Raw genomic sequence first — 20,463 nt, forward strand, 5'->3', positions numbered from 1 at the left:
TCACCTTAGGTATTGCTGGGTTTACTCATATGTAAACAAACTTCAAAGAGTGACATGCTCTTGGGCACAGAAGCAAACACTATTGGGACAGGTGAGAATACTCTGTCGGAAGCTGAAAATTGCAGTAGATTAGGTAGGAAAATAAATGAAAGTTTAGAAGACCTCGGTTTCAAAGTCGACCTGCAATGCTTGAGTGAGACCATCACACATGTCCCGGCCGGTCTGATGTTCGCCATCTGTTCTAGGCCCTGGAGGCCACTGATCAGCCATTAAACACAGGACGATGACGAGTGCAGCAGGTGCAGTTAGAGGGGAAGGTGTGGAGCCAATAAAACAAGCCTGTGGCATCTAGAAGAAATGTTGACCCCCCAGGAAATTTTACAAGGTCGTTCACTGAGGTATTCGTGACGTATGTGTGAGAGGCACGAGGGCAAGTGCGTTTCTCCTGGAAGCACTTCAATTACTTGCACACTGTTATTTCCCTGGAATCCCCAGGCCCTGCACTGTGCCTTACCGAGGCTGAGGGGGTTGGACTGACTTTGGCAGATCGCTCTTTAATGCAGCTCTCTGGCCCGATGTCTGAGGGGAGCATTGCCCGAGCCACACCCTCCGCCTCCCGCTGTGAGTCACCCACTCTCTTCCCATAAGTTTCCCTCAGCATCCTCCGACATCTGTGTCAAATTGAAACTTACTTAGCATAGTTTTAGGACGTCAAGCTGCCCCTTGTCCCTCCCCAGTCCCTGGTCAGCGCCCCCTGGGCCACCTTGCATTCTCTTCTAGGCTCTCCTTCGCTCTCAGCTTTGTTACCTCTTCCTAGTCACCTCCTCCCTGAAGCACTCCCCTGTTTTTTGAAAAACCAGTTATTTACTGGAAGAACCGCGATTTGCCAAGTTGTTGATAGTTGAGATTTAGGCATATAATACTTCAACACCAATCTCACCACCGGTGTCAACTTCCGGCCCCCGGTGCCCCTATACTCCACCAGCCCATTCCGCATCCCCACGCGCCCCAGAGTACCTGGCTAGCCCTCAGCACCCTGCCTTCTGCCTCCACACAGCTGGGCGGTTCTTTGGGGAGCAGCCCCAGCAATCCAAAGCTTTGGCCATTGATGGGATTACACGGCATGGGGTGGGGTGCAGTCTCTGGGTGTGACTGTCTAGCTACTGGAAAGCTGGGGATCTGGGTGGAAGAGGCCCAGTCCCGATCCAAGCAGACTTGTATATCTCAACCCTGCGTCTCGCACACCTGGTTTCCTCTGCCAGTTCCTTCATGCGTGAGGCTCATCCAAGCATGCTTGTCCCCAGACAAGCATGGAAACCCTGAGTGTCCGAACAATTTTGACCCCGCTTTCCCTATTTCACACCCGTCTTGACCTTGCCCTTCACTTCCATTGCCAAACGTCCTTGGTCTTCTTCCTTCTGCAGTCATTTCCCCAGAACCTGCCCCCTCCCCAGGTTCCTGCTCACGTGCACTGTCCTTACACTGAGCCAAAGTTGTCTGTTTCTACTGCCTCTCCTCATCCTTCCTCAGTTTGCTTCAGGACGCTCACCTCTATCTCTTCCTGCCAAATACTATATGCCTAAAACTTAACGATCAACAACTTTGCAAATTGCGGTTCTTCTCAGTTGAATCATTTGTTTTTAAAAAACAGGAGAGCAGGTACTGGATTGTTGTTTGGGTGTTTTCTGCCTCTTAGCTATTGTGTCATGGAGAATTGATGAGTACAGTCTGGGTTTATTTCCTTGGTCTCCCCGGTGTGTCTCCCAAATTCCTTAGCACTGGAGACGTGCTCCCAGGTGCTGTGTTGAGTGAAGGGACGAGGGCCGTCTCCTAGGTCCTAGGCCCCTCTTCAAAATCAGGGGGGCCGTTAGTGTGCAATACAAGAAGAAATGGTGCCGGAAAGGAGAGCAACTGCACAGCTTGGAGCAGTGACAGCCCGTCACAAGCACCCTCCCCCTCCCTGCACACATACACATACAGCCCATAAAAAGGTTAGATTGAAAGATATTGGAACTCTCTCCCCAGACAAACCCTAAGAGAGGCTGATGTTGGAATGCTGAAGGGGGGTGCAGAAGAGAGAGCCGTCCAGGTGAGGACGACACCAGGCAGACCCCAAACCCAACAACTGCACATCCTCCCCCAAGGTTGAGCTTAGAGGACACAGGTTCCAGGCGACATTCAGAATAGTTGATGGGGTCTGGACTGATAGTACAGTGGGGAGGGCGCTTACTTTGCACACGGCCAAACCGGGCTTGATCCCCGGCATCCCATATGGTTCCCTGAGCACTTCCAGGAGCGATTACTGAGTGCAGGGTCAGGAGTAGCCCCTGAGTATCTCCAGGTGTGGCCCCACCTCACCCTGCAGAAAGCCCCAGAATAATTGGCATTCTGTCTTGGAAGTTCAAACAAGTTGATCCCGTCTGAGCCTCTCCTGGCGAGGCAGACAGACAGTCCCACTTTCCTTGGAAGACCTGAGCCACACGCTTCCTCCTGCATCCTGCACGGCTCCTCCTGGTCAGTCGTTCACTCCGTGGCCACACACTATATGTTCACTCTTTAGTCTAAGGTGATTTGTAAGGGCCGTTGAAATTCTTTAGCAAAGCAAAAATAAAGATTTCTCCCACCTCCCATCACCCAGTTTCCAGTCATCGTGGCTATGTTTTCATACAGCAAATGCCACATACGTGTCAGCATCACGTTACCTACAATGACTGCTCAAAGGCCCGGAGAACAGTTGATTTTTTAAATGCGGCATCTTTGATTTGATCATGTGACTCACTTTCACTGTCCTTTATTTAAGATGGTCTCTGCAGTTAGACTTAAAACCTCTGAGGCCTTGTGTCGCCCTCACTCCTGGGAGATGCTGTGCAGACCTTAGTGCAGAAGCAGTCTCTCATCTCCAGGGCATCGAGAAACCCTGAGTCTGAGCAGAGTAAAATATCAGCGAGCAAAACTACAGGCATCAAGCCCAGAGTTTCCTAACTGCCAGTTCCTCGGACTCAATATTCTAAAGAGAAAGATAACAGACTTGCAATTTGTTGGTCTTCAACAAAATTTGACCTTAAGGTGCAAGAGAATTTGCATCTTTCGTAACTGTCATTTCACCTAAGAGCGTTTTTAATGGAAGGGACTGGAATTCCAGTCTGTCTGGCTGGAATTTTACGATGTAAATGCTTTCATACTTGTTCTTCTCGGATCCCAGTGTATTGTTGAGCCTCACCGCAGACTTCTGCAGGCTGCAGTGGAAACGGCAACAGACTTCATTTGGAATGATCATAAGGAAGGGGGTTATTTCCTAGTTCTGAGATTGACCTTATCTTGGGGTTGAGGGAATTATCTTCATCCATTTTGTAATCTTTGGGGGCTGTCTCTAAACTGCTGACCACTGATCCTAAACAGGATGCTCAGGAGGGTGGCTGGCATGGAGGAAATCACCCCCAGGGCCGGCTTGAGGGGAGTTGAGGAGATTTTGGATAAGCCCATGTCACAGATGAAGGGAATGAAGGGGGAGGGAAGGGCCTTTTCTAATTCTCAGGGATTAATGCAGACTATGTGATCTTTGTCCCACTTAATCCCTCAAACTTCCTTTCATGTGGAATGAATTACCCAGTTTGGGAGATTTCTAGGGAGATTCTTGAATGAAGAAATGCATAATTCTGTCTGGTCCCTCCTCCTCCTAAGAACCAGAAGTATCAGGCTGTTCTGCCATGCACATTGTGACTCTCTCAGGGGACACACCCAAAGGTAACGCTCTGCCCATGCAGGCTTCCCCTTTGGAAGCTTTGCCCCAGATGGCTGAATCTAGGGGGAGAAGGGTGTTAGGAATTGTTTCGCCCCTCGAGTTCTGAAGCTCCTATAGAGCATTTTTTCAATCTCAAGGGAAGTTAGGATGGTTTGTTATTACCCAGGTTGTCTCAGATCAGTGGAAAAGAGAAATATCCCTCATATAGTTGCGATAGTCCAATGGGTAGGGTGTTTGCCTTGCACATGGCTGACCTGGGTTCGACTCTTCCGTCCCTCTCGGAGAGCCTGGAAAGCTACCGAGAGTATCTTGCCTGCACAGCACAGCCTGGCATGCTACCTGTGGCATATTGGATATGGCAAAAACAGTAACAACAAGTCTCACAATGGAGACGTTACTGGTGCCCACTCAAGCAAATCGATGAACAATGGGACAACAGTGCGACAGTGACAGTGCTATAGTTGTTATATTCTACAAATACACGGGGGCTGGAGAGAGACTACAGTAGGTGAGGTGCTTGCCTCGGCATGTAGCCAACCCAGTTTCGATCCCTGGCACCACACGCTTCGCCCAGGGGTGACCCATGAGCACAGATCCAGAAGTACACTCTAGACACAGCTGGCTTTGGCACCAAAACCAAACTAAACTGAAATACAATACAATAAAAATACAGTGAAATGGGAAGTATAAGTGTTATCCCGAAGAAAGGGCACAGTTCATGAGCATACCCAAGCAACACTGGAGTGGCATGGGGACTATTTAGCGGTGCTTGGGCGTGGCTCCCTGTCCGAGTCAAGACGTGGCTTTAGCTTTGCATGATGGGCTGCCTTATACCCGCCCCATTGTGTCACAGATGGCTTTATTCCCACTTTGCTGCCAGCAGGCATCTGATACAACGTGGGCGCTCCAAACAGTCCTGATCTCCTCACTGGCGAGCCCGAGGAAAGCCCTTCCCAGGAAATGAGGGTGAGTCCACGCAGGCCTGGGGAGCACGGTCTGCTTCTAGACAGGAAAGTGCTGCTGTGTAGCTTGTCTGTGCTGTGGGAGAAAGAACAGCCAGTGCCCTGTCCGCAGGCTGACTTCTCTATTCTTTTGGAAGTCTAATCTGGAGGATATTAAAAGAGATTCCAGGTGACTTTACTGTTTTGAAGAAAATGCGTGTAGAGGGCCAGAGAGCCAAGTCAACAGCCGGAACTCATCCTTTCCGGAAGGAATCTTGGGTTCGGTCCCTGGCACCCCGTGGTTCTCTGGGATCACTAAGCCCTGAGCACCACAACGTGTGGAAAGTGGTTACAGAAGGTTTAGCAAGGGTGAGGAAAAAGAAAGTGGAATGAAAAACCACGTGACAACTGCAGCCTCCTAGAAGCAGCAGCTCAGTGAGAGTGAACTGCCTTGCGTCGACCAGTGGTACGGCCCAAAGCAGTCCTACAACATCAGACAGTCTCGGTGAACTCTGAGTCTGTTTCCACGAAAGGTCTCCCCGTAAGCAAAACACAAGGAACATTGAGTTAAATTTTTGGTGTGAAAAAAATTTAATATACTTTATCTTATCATACATTTCCTCTAAATTACAGTCAATAGCTGCAAATATATTCTGCTACAAAGCTTTCTGTAAGAAATATCTCTATAAGAAAATACATCTCATTAACATTTCCTGTAAATAAATTACTTCAAATAATTTTTGAAGGGATGTACACAAGGGAAATAATGCAGAAACCAGATCGTGTATATAATTGTTCAATAGGAAAGGGTTGACTGAAAAGTTCCACGTCCATGTTGTCACCTTACAATAATCTATTGGTACAAACTTTACTTCTTCGATGGATTAGCTTATAATTTTTGTCTCAGCAGACATGGGGAAAATGACTGTCAGTGGGAAGCTGACAGACTCAATGAAAAGGCTCTGCTTAATTTCGACTGGGAAAACCTGCAGATGAATTTGAGTGAGAGAAAATTAGGAGTAATTTGCAGCCTATAAGGGTCAAAATTATAACAATTATAAGATAATGTTTTGTTTTCTGCTCTATCCATAATATTTAGAAGTGCCTGAAAGGTTTCAAACAATCAAGAACAAGTTGTTTCTGTATATTTCTGATGTGTAGATATTAAACACTATTCCATTCATAATTTTAATATTGACAGTTGCAAAAACTAAGCTATCGTTATTGGCCAAAAATAATCCCAAAACAAGAACAGCCAATTCAGAGAATTCACAGAGTTTGGTGCAGAAAAAATGGGGTTATCAGCAGTTACAGGCTGTTTGAAAACAGTGGGCCAAGTTATTCTCTTTTGAAGCCCAAGAGGTCTGTTTTGTAAGACCACTTCATAGTAGAATTATTTCAGGATCTTAAGACCATAAATATAAACATACTTTGACATTGTTGGACTTGACCAAAATATTTGACCACACTGGCCTCATATTTATAGTACATAGTTAAGAGAGCAAATCCATGGAAAACTTCCAATTAGGTTGTTCTGTCTGGTGCTTTGTATAGGAATGTTTGTTTGTGCTTCGGACGTACAGTTTGCATATTAACCTAATCTGCATACTTGACAAAGTTGGCTCATTACCAAGCTTTGTGTAGGTCAGCTGTAACTCAAGTGCCTGCCATGAGCTTTCACCTTCTATTTTGCGAATTATATAAAGAATAGGTGTATTTGCCATTCTTCTCTGGCCAAACAGAGGAAATGCCAGATCTTCTAAGGTAACTTATCTCCCTAGCATGCTGGTCGTATTTCCCACATATTTTGGCTTTTGTAAAACTTCCAGTCTGTGGAAAATCTCCATGCTATTCCTGATCATTGGGCACAGATTAGAAAATGCGTCTATTCAAGGCAGGAATCACAAATGAGCAGGGCAATGTCATTTAAGAGTCTAAATGGGCCAAGTTTTAATCTTACAATATTGATACTTATTAATTGTTGGATATTATAAATTAAATATAAAAATTAAAACATGTAAGTAAAGTTTGAGAAAAGACAAGTTTATTAAATGTCTTGATAAAACCCTGCAGATACTTTTAAAGTATTTAGAAAATACTGACTGCTTTCCCCCTTTCAATGAGAAGTAGAAATTATACTCAGATTATACTCAATTCCACTCCCTAGGTGACAACATGTTTTGTGTTTTAGAGTCAACTGTGTGCAATCAGCGTTTTATTTAAGCTAAATTTTAAAACAGAAATATGGCTTTTTGGGGTTTGTTTTTTTTTTTAAATAACAATCACTAATCTGAAGGAACTCTGTCCTCCAGCCCCAGCTAAACCTTGGCCAGTCCTGTGGTATCTGCCCAGTCATTCCCACTATGTGCTTTTCCCTCCCACAATCACATCTTCCCAACTGTGTGCATTATTTACATGAACAGGCACTGCAAACCTGCTGGCTGCCCCTGTTCGACACCTTCCTAATCCACTTGGTTCTCTTTCCGCCCTGTCGTCTCTATTCTCAGCTCGGTCCTCATTTCAGCCATTCTGCCGCGATGCCAATCTTATCTCCCACCGTGCTCTAATGCATTAGATGTCTGGGGTCACAGTCTGCGTCTGATGCTTTCCTCGGAGGTGCTCAGATCTTCTGGCACACGTGGAGCCTGGCTTTGGAGGAGTAGGTGGCATCTTTCCACACCTTACAGGACAGGCCTTTCGCACAGTCACACCGCTGGAAGATTTCCAGCCCGTGGGAGCCCTTCTTGCGCTGTTTGGTGCAGACCTCGCCTTGATGGAGCACGGGTTTGCAGATTTTGGTCCAGAAATGACGAGCGCAGCAGAATCCCTCAATGCAGTCTGAGGAGCGGAGGCAGGGGTCGCCTTCGTGTCCTGCGGGAGTGATGGCCAAGAGACAACAGGACACTTTAGGAGGCAGCCCACTTGGTGCGCTGAGTGCTTAAAATATGTTCCTCGTGCTGTCTTTGATGACGAAAAGGCAGCACTGCATTTCATCTCTCTCACTGTTTGCTCTTCGGTACCTTCCTGATCCCTCCTTAGATAGGTAGGACCAACAATAACTATTTTCCTGTCGGCGCCTTCCTACAAGTCACACGCTGACTCAAGAAAGCTACAATGCTCAGGGAATATCATGTCTAGTCAGGAAGATGCCGAAGTCTCACCGGTGCCAACAGAAGATACTTTGAGTTGAAAACTGGCTACCAAGCAGGGAATTTGGGGAGCCAGCAAAGACCGTGGTCTGGCATCCGGGACAGAAAGCCAGAGCCACCAGATCAAAGGAGCAATTTAAGTCAAAATCGGGGACTGAGCAAGCTGCCCTACACTGAACCTCCCAGGAGAGAGAGAGAAGGCTCTGCCGGAAATACCTCCGAGGCTGTGGAGGTGGAGAATCCAGTGGCCTTTCCCTCCCTCTGTGCCCCGTCTCCCTCCCTCCAGAGACGGTCACTCTGCCAGAGCCCTCGGGAAGGACGCCGTGTGAGGTGGGGCAGAGCGGGAAGAACCCGGGAAAAAGTGGGGCTCATCAAAGCTGGTCATCTGACTAATGATATGGGTATTTGATTCAGGAAAAAAGCATCAACTCGGCTAACAGGACCCACACATCATAACTTTTGTAAAAAAAAAAAAAGAAAAAGAAAGAAAACAGTTGGAAAAAGTCTCCGCAATGTGCAGCGTATAATATTTTATACTCTTTTAGGCTAGATGGTGCCAAGGACTCAAGTTCTCTTGTGTTGCAAAAGCAGCTGTAGATAATGCCTGGGTAAACAGGCAAGTCTGTGTTCCAGCCACACGCTGTTTATAAAGCAGGCGGCAGCCCTGGCTGAGCCTGAGCGGTGCTGGGTGACCAGCTGGTGTGCCTGCCCCGTGGGAAGGGTGACCTGCCACTGCCAAGCTCGGTGTGGGGTGACAGTGGACTCAGTCAATGACATGGAGTTCTCCAAGGCTGCCATTAGAAAATTTCACGCAAACTATGGAAAAGTATCTTGTGGGCGAGACATTCTGAGAGATATCAGGGCCAGAGCACGTATTCTTATGCGTAGGGGCCTGCTTTGATCCTTAGCACTTTTGGATGCAGCTCCCAAACCCAAAGAATTAGTCAGTGGGAAACTGCACTCTGGGACTTAGTTATATTTTGGAATGAAGAAGGGAACCTGTGAAATAAAGATGCAGATGGGACAGAAATAGGAGATGCGGGTAGAGAACACAGACCTCCAGGGAGTGGAGAGAGGGGAAAAGGGAAACCCTGAGTACCCTTGGTGCCTTTAGCACGATCCAGGTGAGCAATAATATTCCACACCGGAAAGATAAACAGGCGAGATGAGACACTAGCTCTGCAGAGTAAAATAATGTGGACAAATGGTTTTGTTACCATGTAAGATAGGGAAATGCACTTCTTGAAAAAGATAAGTTTTCCCATCTTCAGTATAACCAAGTTTATTATAAAGTTTCCAAGATCAGTTTCAAACTCGTGAACACGTGCCATTTCTCCTCAAGGGAGGTCTGAACAGAAGTATCCACTATATTGCAAAAACGTTCCTCTAACAGTGGAAGTGATGGATCAGAGAGATAGGACACCAGGGAAGGGGCTTGCGTGCCTTGTAGGTGGCCAGCGTGCAACCCCGGCTTCAGTCCCTGGCGCACCATGATTTCCTGAGTACATCAGGAGTGATTCCTGAGTGCAGAGCCAGGAGTAAGCCGGGAGTCTCCTCAAAACCAATAAAAATAAAAATAATAAGGGAAGTGATTTGGAGCAAGAGAGTTTGCATGGGGATAAGGAATTTGATTTGCATGTGGCTGAGCCCAGTCTGATTCCCAGCATTGCACAGAGAGCCATAAGCAGAGCCAAGAATAACCCCCGACATGGTAGGTGCAGCCCCCAAACCTACAAACAAACAGAATGGAAGTGCTTTTGTGCTCTCAAAGTTTACGGTAACAATTAGGCTTCACAAGTTTTTATGTAAAGTGGGAATTTGGGGGAATGGAGAGATAATCACAGTAGCTAGGTTTCTTGCCTTGGATGCAACCAACCTGGGTTTGATCCCAGCACCAGGAATGGGCCTCTGAGCTCTGGGGGACCAATCTCTGAACACAGAGCCCGAAGGAAGCCCTGAGCACTACAGATGTGGCCCACAGACCAAAACCTTGGGGATAAGGAGGAATTAATTTTATACACAGGTGCACTAAAAAGTCTCTCTTTTTTTCTATCTTTTTTGTTAAACTGATTTATGAGTAGTATTCCATCTGGTTGTTCAGCGAAATAAAATTGGAGTTTGTAAAGGTTAGGAAAAGACTCTAACACTCTAAAAATCGAATTAACATATAATAACAAACATGTTTCATTTATTTTCAGAATGTTTTATCTTTTGATATGAACTGGAGCGATAGCACAGCGGGTAAGGCATTTGCCTTGCATTGCGGCCGACCCAGGTTCGATTCCTCTGTCCCTCCCCACACGGCAGAGCCTGGCAAGCTACCTGTGGCATGTTCAATGTGCCAAAAACAGTAACAAGTCTCACAGTGGAGATGTTACTGGTGCCCGCTTGAGCAACTCGATGAACAACAGGATGACAGTGCTACAGTGCTATGTGACACTAATACTTGTATTTATAGTTTCTTTTAAATTTCACCTTAAAGTGGCAGGACTGTTCAGAAAATGGTATTGTTGATACTGTAATTTTTGAGTATCTTGTTTCTTTCTTTGGTTTGGGGAGTTCAGAGTAATCCCTTGTGATGCTCAGGGATTACTCTTGTTTCTCTGCTCAGGGGAAGGAACGTCTGCATTGTTGGGGATCAAACTGGGTCCAGCAAGAAAGCTGAGCGCCTAAACCCCATCCCTTCTCTCTCCAGCCAACTCTTGTGAATTCCCTAGCAATTTAAGTTCTTTAAGAGACCTACTCTTGTAGATGCAAAATTAATAATAAATGTACTTAAAAAATTCCCATTAAAATATTCTTATACTTTAATTCTAAAACTATGGAATACATTACTGGTATTTTCTTTTTATTGCCTCATTAAAAAAAAGGGTAAACATGGAAAGACAGATAACTCTACCTTTGATATGTGATATCTTAGTGAGTGTTCTTCCGAGGTTCTGCCACCCCAGGTCGTGGTTCGAGTAATGACCGTGGTTCCGTTCCCTGTGCCGACTGCCGTCCAGAGCTGGGATGTGAGCAGTTAGGATGCTCTCCGTGACCGGGATGCAGATGCCTGGAGATGATCAGGAAAATGCTTACACTCACTCACTTTCACAAGGAAGGACTTACTGTCCTACGAGCATCTGTTCTCTCTCAAGTCTGTTGAAATCGGGTACTGAATAGTTTGGCCAGACTTCCTCCATTTGAATCTTGTCACCCTCAAGACCAAGAAGTGGCATTAGGCAAAAAAAATAAATAGGAATAAAAACTATTCATTTCATAAAGGGGTTGTGAATGCATGTGCAGTGCTCAGAATAGTGACACAGCACCGTTCGATTAATATTACCATTAGCGCTTTAAAAATCACCTGAGTGGCCCCTCATGCTTGCCTCTAGCCTCCTTCGTTAGTGACATCACAGTGTCACTGTGACATCACAGTGCTGTGCTAGCCCGGTGATGGCTGAGGGCCCCAGTCACCGCCTGTCCACGGTGTTGCCGCTGCCCAGAGGTCAGACGTGTGGGAGCAAGAGTCTAAGGAAATATTTCTCACCAGCTTCTACAGTGGCTGGTTGCTTGCTAGCATGAACGATGCGTGTCAAGCTGTCAGCTCAGCACACTGCAGGCAGCCGTGCTTCCGGGAAGGCTGGTGGGAGACATCTGCTGCCGTGACCCTCTGGGCGGTGCCTTCCAAAGGCCACCTGCATCCAGGGCCCTGGACAAGGGGCCTAGACAGTGTCCAGCTGCAGCAGCTCCCCGAGGGCTTCTGCTCACTCACGGGTTTAGTGACTTGAACGGAGAGTCCCCGGGGTTAGCACACACTGTCCAGGACGAAGGGTGGCCCACCCACCCACGCTCTGGGTCCCCCGGCACATCCTTGCACCATGGTCTGGGCCGGCGGTTGGGAAAGGCGCCTGCCAGCTGGAGTCCTGGCTAGGGAGACCCGGCCACTGCCTGGTGCCCGGGGAAGGGCAGTCCCGTCCCCTCTTTACCATTGTTGCAGCGGGTGCCTGGACAGCACATGCCGTCCCTGTGGCAGCGCTTCTTCCTCCTCCGACACACCGTGCAGGCCGACGGGCCCTGGTGGAGGCTGTGGCAGTACCTCCCGACTTCACATTCTTTGTCGCTGCTGCACGGGTAGGCCTGGCATGAGGCACACAAGAGACCAAAAGCGGAGTGGGTTAGACAGGGCGAGTGGTGTCGGGCGTCCGTCATCCTCAGGGTCGCCGCTGAGGGAACGCGCGCTGCTGACAGTGCCCTGGGTCTCTGCAGAGCAGGGAGAGTACTGGCGGCAGTGACAGAGGGGACCTGGAGAATACTGGTGACGGTGACAGAGACTGGTGATGGTGACAGAGGGAACCTGGAGAATACCAGTGACGGTGACAGAGACTGGTGATGGTGACAGAGGGGCCCTGGAGAATACCGGTGACGGTGACAGAGACTGGTGGCGGTGACAGAGGGCCCTGGAGAATACTGATGATGGTGACAGAGACTGGTGACAGTGACAGAGGGCCCTGGAGAACACCGGTGACGGTGACAGAGACTGGTGACGGTGACAGAGGGAACCTGGAGAATACCGGTGATGGTGACAGAGACTGGTGATGGTGACACAGAGGACATGGTGAATACTGGTGATGGTGACAGAGACTGGTGATGGTGACAGAGGGAACCTGGAGAATACTGGTGATGGTGACAGAGACTGGTGACGGTGACAGAGGGGACCTGGAGAATACTGGTGATGGTGACAGAGACTGGCGGCGGTGACAGAGGGGACCTGGAGAATACCGGTGACGGTGACAGAGACTGGTGATGGTGACAGAGGGCCCTGGAGAATACCAGTGATGGTGACAGAGACTGGTGACGGTGACAGAGGGAACCTGGAGAATACTGGTGATGGTGACAGAGGGGACCTGGAGAATACCAGTGACAGTGACAGAGACTGGTGACGGTGACAGAGGGGACTTGGTGAATACCGGTGATGGTGACAGAGACTGGTGGCGGTGACAGAGGGGACCTGGAGAATACCAGTGACAGTGACAGAGACTGGTGGTGGTGACAGAGGGCCCTGGAGAATACCAGTGACAGTGACAGAGACTGGTGATGGTGACACAGAGGACCTGGTGAATACTGGTGATGGTGACAGAGACTGGTGACGGTGACAGAGGGGACCTGGAGAATACTGGTGATGGTGACAGAGACTGGTGATGGTGACAGAGACTGGTGATGGTGACAGAGGGGCCCTGGAGAATACCAGTGATGGTGACAGAGACTGGTGACGGTGACAGAGGGGACCTGGAGAATGCCAGTGACGGTGACAGAGACTGGTGACGGTGACAGAGGGGCCCTGGAGAATACCAGTGACAGTGACAGAGACTGGTGATGGTGACAGAGAGCCCTGGAGAATACTGATGATGGTGACAGAGACTGGTGGTGGTGACAGAGGGCCCTGGAGAATACCAGTGATGGTGACAGAGACTGGTGACGGTGACAGAGGGCCCTGGAGAATACCAGTGATGGTGACAGAGACTGGTGACGGTGACAGAGGGCCCTGGGTGACAGAGCCCGGTTTCAGTCTGGGCTCTGATAGATGAGCTGCTGCCCGGCACTGCGGCATGGGTGGGGACAGACACACGGCAGGTCCATGCAAAAAGGTCTTTGTCCAGAGTCTGCCACAGACAGGAACAGGTGGCGAGGTGGCACTCTCAGATACCAGAAAACAAAACAAAAAATGTAGTGTTGCATGATGTAATCCCTGCCTCTTCTAAATTACGGGGACGTTTATAATACTCCTGCTTTCAGAAACTAACATTTGAAAATCTGAAATGTCCTTACCCCCCCCCCCCCCTAAGCATCACACATGAAACTTGCTTTTAAAAGCACATGGACAGGGAAGACTTGTTTGTGAGCCTTTAGGGATAGTTTTTCCTCCTCTATTTGATATTTTTCTCTTTTCAGAATAATCTCTGGTTATTTTTTATGATGAAAATTATGAAAAGCCTAAAGCTACCATTTCTACATGTGCATGAATAATAAGACAATGGGATGAAACTTATAATGAATAGCTGGTGATTTGGATGCTTTCCTCACGAAAGGGTGTCCAGGGTGTCCCTCGGGCTCTTCCTTTTCCTCGACGACTCTCTCACACCTCACACTTGCTCTCACCCGCCTGTGTATGTGTGAGACATTCAGCCACGTGTGTTTTCTAGCTGGATATGATCGTCTTCAGTTAGAAAGTTAGTATGAAGTTGATGTGTGAGTCTGAGAGCTCACATGTTGTTCTGTGGGGAAAGTATGCTAGATGCAACAATGTATGCTATAGGAACATTCTAGTATCAATAAATTGTTTATCCTCCAAAGAAGACAGTCTTCATGAAATCGTGCCTCCAGATTGAAAGTGACTTTGAAGGGTTTTACAGAGGCAATATTTGACGACTGTGTTACATAATTGGAGCCAGGGAATGCTATAGAATGGATTTGGATATTATTTTTCCATTCTGAAACTCCATTGGTAAGCCAAGGGAAAATCTGAATGAGGCTAAATTCGAAGTATTAGACAATTTTTCAAGAATCCAAATCTCATGAAAACAAAACAAATGTCACTTCCTGCCTTGCCACACAGAGCTTCCCCCAAGCCTTTACTCCATTCATATTTAAATCCATTGATTTCAATTGAAATGCAATTCACATGTTTCTGATTCATTTACAATTATTTCATCAAATTGTTTTTGCAAGAAACATTTGAAGTGTTTTTTCCTTTCTCAAAAATAGGACATGTTCTTACAACACAAATAAACATGTCCCACCTAAAACATCATGTGCAATTCACAATTAAATTCACAGATCTTCAAGGGATTCTGAATATAGAATAACACTTAATTCCTTTCCTAAAAAAAAATTAGTCTACATAGTAGGAAGCAAGTTGTTTGCTAAAAGTAGCAATTCATTTATGCAGAAAATTGTGGAAGACTCATCATCTTCTCCTTCTCAGTTGATGGGGAGTGGAAAATAATTAAATGGAAAATACTTGAAATGGAAAATATTTGATGCAGATGATATTACAGACAGTAATATGCACAGTAGTCCTTAGCTGAATGGACTCACTCCTGCAGACGAAAGCTCACTTTAAGAGGGGATAAATGAAAGAACATGATAGTTTTATTTAACACAAAGGAGAAATGACAGGAAGAAAAATGTGCAGAATTGTTTTAAATGTCAGGGTGATGTGAATGTGAACTTTGCCTTGGACTGAAATCCCAAAACATAAATATTAAGAGGAATATTTTGACACTTCAAAAACAAGTTTCAAGGATTGAAATGCAAGATTAGACTACCCCGCTTTCAGTGTGCTGATGAAACTGGCTTTTACGTATAGGTTTAGAGGTTGTGACAAGCAGAATTTGGATGAAATAGGTTTCAGGGAAGGCCGGTGGTATTGGGGGTCGTCCCTTTTCCTCTGGACAGTGTCCCCAGCACAGATCTGCAGAGCCACAAAGTTTCTCTTGGGCATGACCAGTCGCTCAAATACACAGAGCGTGAGAAGGTACAAGGAGGTCTGAACATGCACAGAACTGCCATCTCTCCAGCCAGCTGCATCATTATCCAGTCGAGTCAAACATGGCATTTTCAGCCAAGATTAGGGGCTCTGCAGCACCCCCCTACCCCCCACAGCCCCTCTGTGTGCCTGATAGAGGGAGTAGACGACACAGGGTGACAGTGAGGAAGGCCTGGTGGTCACTCCTGGACCACTGCAGGGGACCTGCAGCTAGTGAAGGCCCGGCCTGGAGCGAGCTCTGTGGGGCAGGTGCTTCCCTTGCACACGGCCGGCCCTAGTGTGACCCTCAGCACTGCCTCTGGTCCCCTGCCAGGAGTGATTGCTGGGCACAGCAAGCAGAGACCCTCCCATACTTCGTGTCGCCCGAAATTGGTTTTGTGACAAAAATTTAGTCCATGTCTGTAGTCTGTTTCCCTTGAACAAAAGCAACGTGCCCCCACGGCCCTTATCCAGGGACAAGAGACTATGTCTTACTTGCCGTGCGAGTGTCTGGCAGCCGGTTTCTGTGGCTCTTCGTTTACTGGACTTGAAGGAGCAGGAGGCAAACAGGAGCCCCGCGGGGCAGGGTGGGGGCTCCGGCCTTGGAGTCCTGGGCTTTGGGGGCATCATCGGAGACCAATGATGGTCTCACCCAGCAGACGCTGGGCCTTCACTGAGGAATGTCTGAGAGTTGCTCACCATTCGCCCAAAAGCAGACATTTTGCCCACCCCCTCCCCCAGCCTAAAAATAGAGATATCTCTATAAATAGCAGTGCTCGCTGCCAACTCAACCCTGGCACGAATTAAAGAGGGAGGGAACACATTGGCCACAGCTTGAAAATAAACTATCAGAAATGAGTGTTTCTGTTTTAGGACACGGGACTTTTTTTTTTTTTTTAAGAGTTCTTTTCCTCTGTGCTAATTTGGAAGCATTATTTAAGATTTAGTAAGGGGTGAAGAGAGGTGAAGTCATTTCTGCCAGTGAGACCCGTGTGATCAGAAGCTGGCCGGGTGGAGCGTGGCTTCCTCAGAGGAAGAAATCGGGATAAACGGACATTTCACACTGAAGATTTAATGCACATGGAAACGGCTTAGCGGTGACCTGCGCTCTCCGCTTAGAGACCAGGAAGGTCGACGCGGACAATTCCTTCTGCTTAACTGCTGCAGAGACTCGGCGGAAAACCCCACTACACAGCGTCTCCTCCCGTTTCTTGCCAATAATTCCATGCATGCTTGAACTCAATGTAATTGCACTTATCACCCAAATTCTACAATACTCCTATGAGAGTTAAATTGCCTAATTATCAAACTAAAATCTTACTACATCTTATTTAAACCAATTACCACCACCCCCGATTACTCTAAAAACTTACACAGAGAAAGACAGTTATAGAGAAAATCAGGCAATTAATTCGAAGGAAAAATTTAATTATTCCTTCATTTCTGCCCATCCTGAAAATACAGTTGTCACAGGGAAGTCATTTGATCCAGAAGAAGAGTGACAGAAAATGTGTATCGGGTTTCCACAGCAGTCACCTTTCAGAAGAACTCTGAAGTTCTTAGTTGGACTAAAGTCTTAGTTGGACTCCTGAGTTTTCAAAACAATGAACTTGGTCTTGCCTAATGACCGGGAAGGAAGGGTGTGAAAAAGAAGGAACCATCACAGAGTGTCCGTGTGGGATGGCCACCCATCCCGACTCTTGCAAGACCGACCTAGTTTTGTTTTAATGGAGACAATCCTTTGTCCCCTCAAGCACTGTTTGTAACAAACTCGGAAGTTTTCTGGAGCCAGGAAAACGTCATCAGCTGGGCAGACAGACAAACGCCCGCAGGGAGGGGCTGGTGGGGGCTGTCCACCGGGCTGGGCTGTGAGAATGAGAAACAGTTGGGGCCACAGGGGGAGGGAGAGGCAGAGGGCTGGGGCTTGGAGAGCACTGAAGAAGGTCGGCAGTGACGTGGGAGAAAGCAGATTGAAAAGCAAGATTCCTTTTCCTTGTGGTGTCCTTATGCTGATGCAGGGTTCAGTGACCAGCCAGGTGCGCTCTCCTTAAAGTGTCATTTCAGAGCAGACTTCCAAACTGCAACTTGGGGAGGCACCGCATGTCAGGCTCACTCAGGAATGAATGTGCAGTTGCCTGCTGCGTGCTTGAGCCTGATCCTTCCTTTGTCCTCCACGCACACTCTCCGGGCTGAGCATGGACTAGGTGCAGGATCAAGTGATACTGAATTTGAGGGGAAAATTTCAGGTACTTGATAGTGTTCTGGATATGCCCGTGGATTCATTAAGGCAAATGCCTGGGTATTCATTCAGAATTTAGTCCTATTTTAATAAAGCTTTTTTTTTTAATTAAAGTAAATGTGGCTGAAGCAACAGCACAGTGGGTAGGGCGTTTGCCTTGCACACGGTCGACCTGGGTTCCATTCCTCCATCCCTCCCGGAGAGCCCGGGAAGCTACCAAGAATATCCTGCCCTGCACAGCAGAGCCTGGCAAGCTCCCCGTGGCGTGTTCGATATGCCAAATACAGTAACTACAAGTCTCAGAATGGAGACATTACTGGTGCCCACTCGAGCAAATCGATGAGCAATGGGATGACAGTGATACTGACAGTGACAGTGATTCATTCAGAATTTAGGGAGCATTTAGCATTTACTTATTGAACAACAGCTATGCTCCAGATACAGCTAGTACAGGGATCTATATATATATATTTTTTACAAACATGTATTTATTCATTTTTTGATGTGTATATATTTTCAGCACAAATCTGTCTTAGTATGTTTAACCTTCCACATGACTTATTAAAGTAGCTTTACTTAATTGATCAATGATCCTAAAATTAATCAAGAAATATTTATAGACATATTTTTTTCTTGAAAAACAAGAGATAATCTTAGATAACAACAGTTAAGTTTTAAAATAGTATTTGTAACTACTCTGGGTGCTCTGTATCCTAACTTTCCAATTAGAACCAAGCTTCACTTTTAAATAAGCAATGGGAAGGCAAGAAAAAAATACTTTTTTGTATATATAAGCTTAATAATTGACCACTAAGACTATCTTTAGCTTGGACCAGTATTCATCAAGAATACTTTCTTTTAAGAAAGCTTTTTGTATCACTGACTAATGCACTAGATAATAAGATTTGGAATGCATAATGGTCTGAAGCCCCCACCCCTTAAAATGGCATAAAATGGTCAGGACAATTTAAAGAAAAAGAACAAAGGAAGCTGAGGATATAAAAACTGAATCCCTGAAAAAGAATTCATGCTAGGCACACTTTGTAAAACATTCTCATTTTGTGGGGTAGTTTGTGCGACATTTAGTTGGGGACTTGGCAGTTCAGAGCAGCGTGGATTTCTAATGCTGTCTGAATTGACAATTAGGACTGATGAATTTCTGAGAGAGGTCTACTAACTTTCCTGTTGGATTCTGGAAGCTTCGCTCAAATCCTAAAAAACAACGGTTCTATTAAATGAAGGCTGGGTTTCCTATAGCTGCATGGCCGTGACCTCTTCTCTGCATGTCATTCAACAGAAAGGAGATTCCAGGGAATTTTCTTCTTGGAACATAACCACACTCTCCACTGTAACATGCGCTTTGCCGCTATTGATCACAGATGGACATGGGAGGAAATAACCCCAGATGGTCTGAGTACCTAGAGAAACACGAACAATAGCATTTACCTAGCTCTTTATGTTCGGTTTGTTTTTGACCCGATTTCCTCTAATTTGGAAAAGATAGGATAAAAGACTTCGAAGCCTCCAAAAGCAGCCGCTGGGAAGTAATTGTGGGGTGTAGTTGGAACACTTTTGTCCCAGCTATAACCATGAAGCCCTGTGTAGTTCCACGACTGATTGTGTAGCATTGTCCTAACCAAAACAGAAGAAGAAACCACATAATTTCAGAGTCTCCTGAACTGGTACTGAATTTCTATAATATAAAATTTTCATTGTAGCCTTACAAATTTCCCGGAGCTCACGCCTTTCTAAAACAGAACCTGTAGGAAGAATTTTGGACTTAACCTGCAATCTGAATTATGCTTTAATAATTCATTAAAAATTACAGAATTGAGTCTCAGTTTCTTCCTTGATAAAATGAATATAATTCCAACCTTCAACATTGCTTCTCTATTTAACTAACTTTGAAACGTAGAAACTCACAGCGGGGGTAGGACTGGCAAATGGCTCAAGTTCCTAGAATGGGTGAAGCCCCGGGTAGACCCCCTTTTGCCCCCCCCCACCCCACCCCAAGCACAAGGTTGTCCCTGGTGTGAGGTAAAAATTCCTACAAGATTTCTTCTAAAACTTCTTCAGGGCCAGAGAGGTATTACAAGGGTTAAGGTGCTTGCCTTATATTCCTTGAGCCGGGTTGAAAAGCCCCTGAGCATGGCTGGGTGTGACCCTCCCCTCCCGAAGGAATATGGAGTTGCTGAAATTTGAATTCTATAGGGCTGGATGAAGTCCATGAATCTGGCTATTCGTGTGATAAGGGTAGGGAAATGCTGCTTTACAGAACTGGTGCGGAATCCGAATGCCCTTGTTTTAGGCACTTTCCCTCTACATGAGAAAGAGACTGGGTCTTATCTTCCAGAGGGTCCGGGAACATGGTGGGGGGCATAGGTCTTTGACAACTGGGCTTTCAGCAGGAGACTCACTGACAACAATAACAGATTCCAAGAAGGTTCATCAACACCCCTAGGTCTTAGTGACTTAGCCAGGGGTTGAGAACTTTAAAAGCTGTTTGAGAAAGTAAAGTAACACATAATAAAAATAAAGCTTTTTGATGTGTGTACTTAGGGAGGAAATACAAAGTGGACTCAGAACTGCCAACATACCCACGATGACTGGATTTTTTATTATCTTCATGCAGTGTACATTTGTGCCTTGTTGGCAGTGCAAAGATTTCGCACTTTATTCTCATTTTTAGAAATGAGCTCTGCTTCCTTCCACAGACAAGTATGATAAAGAGATAACATGCATTTTTAATTGTGTTCTAGACTGTGTAGTATCAAATTCCCTCTTCCAGTGAAAATTCAACTTAAAATACAAATAGTGACATCCTAGAAGATTTGAACACAACATACTTTTGGATCAATATTTTGCTAGAAATCATGTAAGTG

General features: G+C 46.4%; 1 protein-coding gene across 1 annotated transcript in view; it reads right to left on the reverse strand.

Moving 5' to 3' along the window:
• Positions 1 to 5,273: 5,273 nt before the first annotated feature.
• Positions 5,274 to 20,463, reverse strand: part of DKK2 (dickkopf WNT signaling pathway inhibitor 2) — an 88,646-nt gene continuing 73,456 nt past the window's right edge. The window contains exons 2-4 of the mRNA XM_004612741.3: positions 11,804 to 11,954; positions 10,732 to 10,887; positions 5,274 to 7,554 (exon numbers count right to left, since the gene is read on the reverse strand). Coding sequence (XP_004612798.3) covers positions 7,304 to 7,554; positions 10,732 to 10,887; positions 11,804 to 11,954 — 558 coding nt within the window. The 3' untranslated portion in view covers positions 5,274 to 7,303. The remainder of the gene's footprint in view (positions 7,555 to 10,731; positions 10,888 to 11,803; positions 11,955 to 20,463) is intronic.

This window comes from Sorex araneus, chromosome 6, assembly GCF_027595985.1.
Source record: "Sorex araneus isolate mSorAra2 chromosome 6, mSorAra2.pri, whole genome shotgun sequence".
Lineage (NCBI taxonomy): Eukaryota > Metazoa > Chordata > Mammalia > Eulipotyphla > Soricidae > Sorex > Sorex araneus.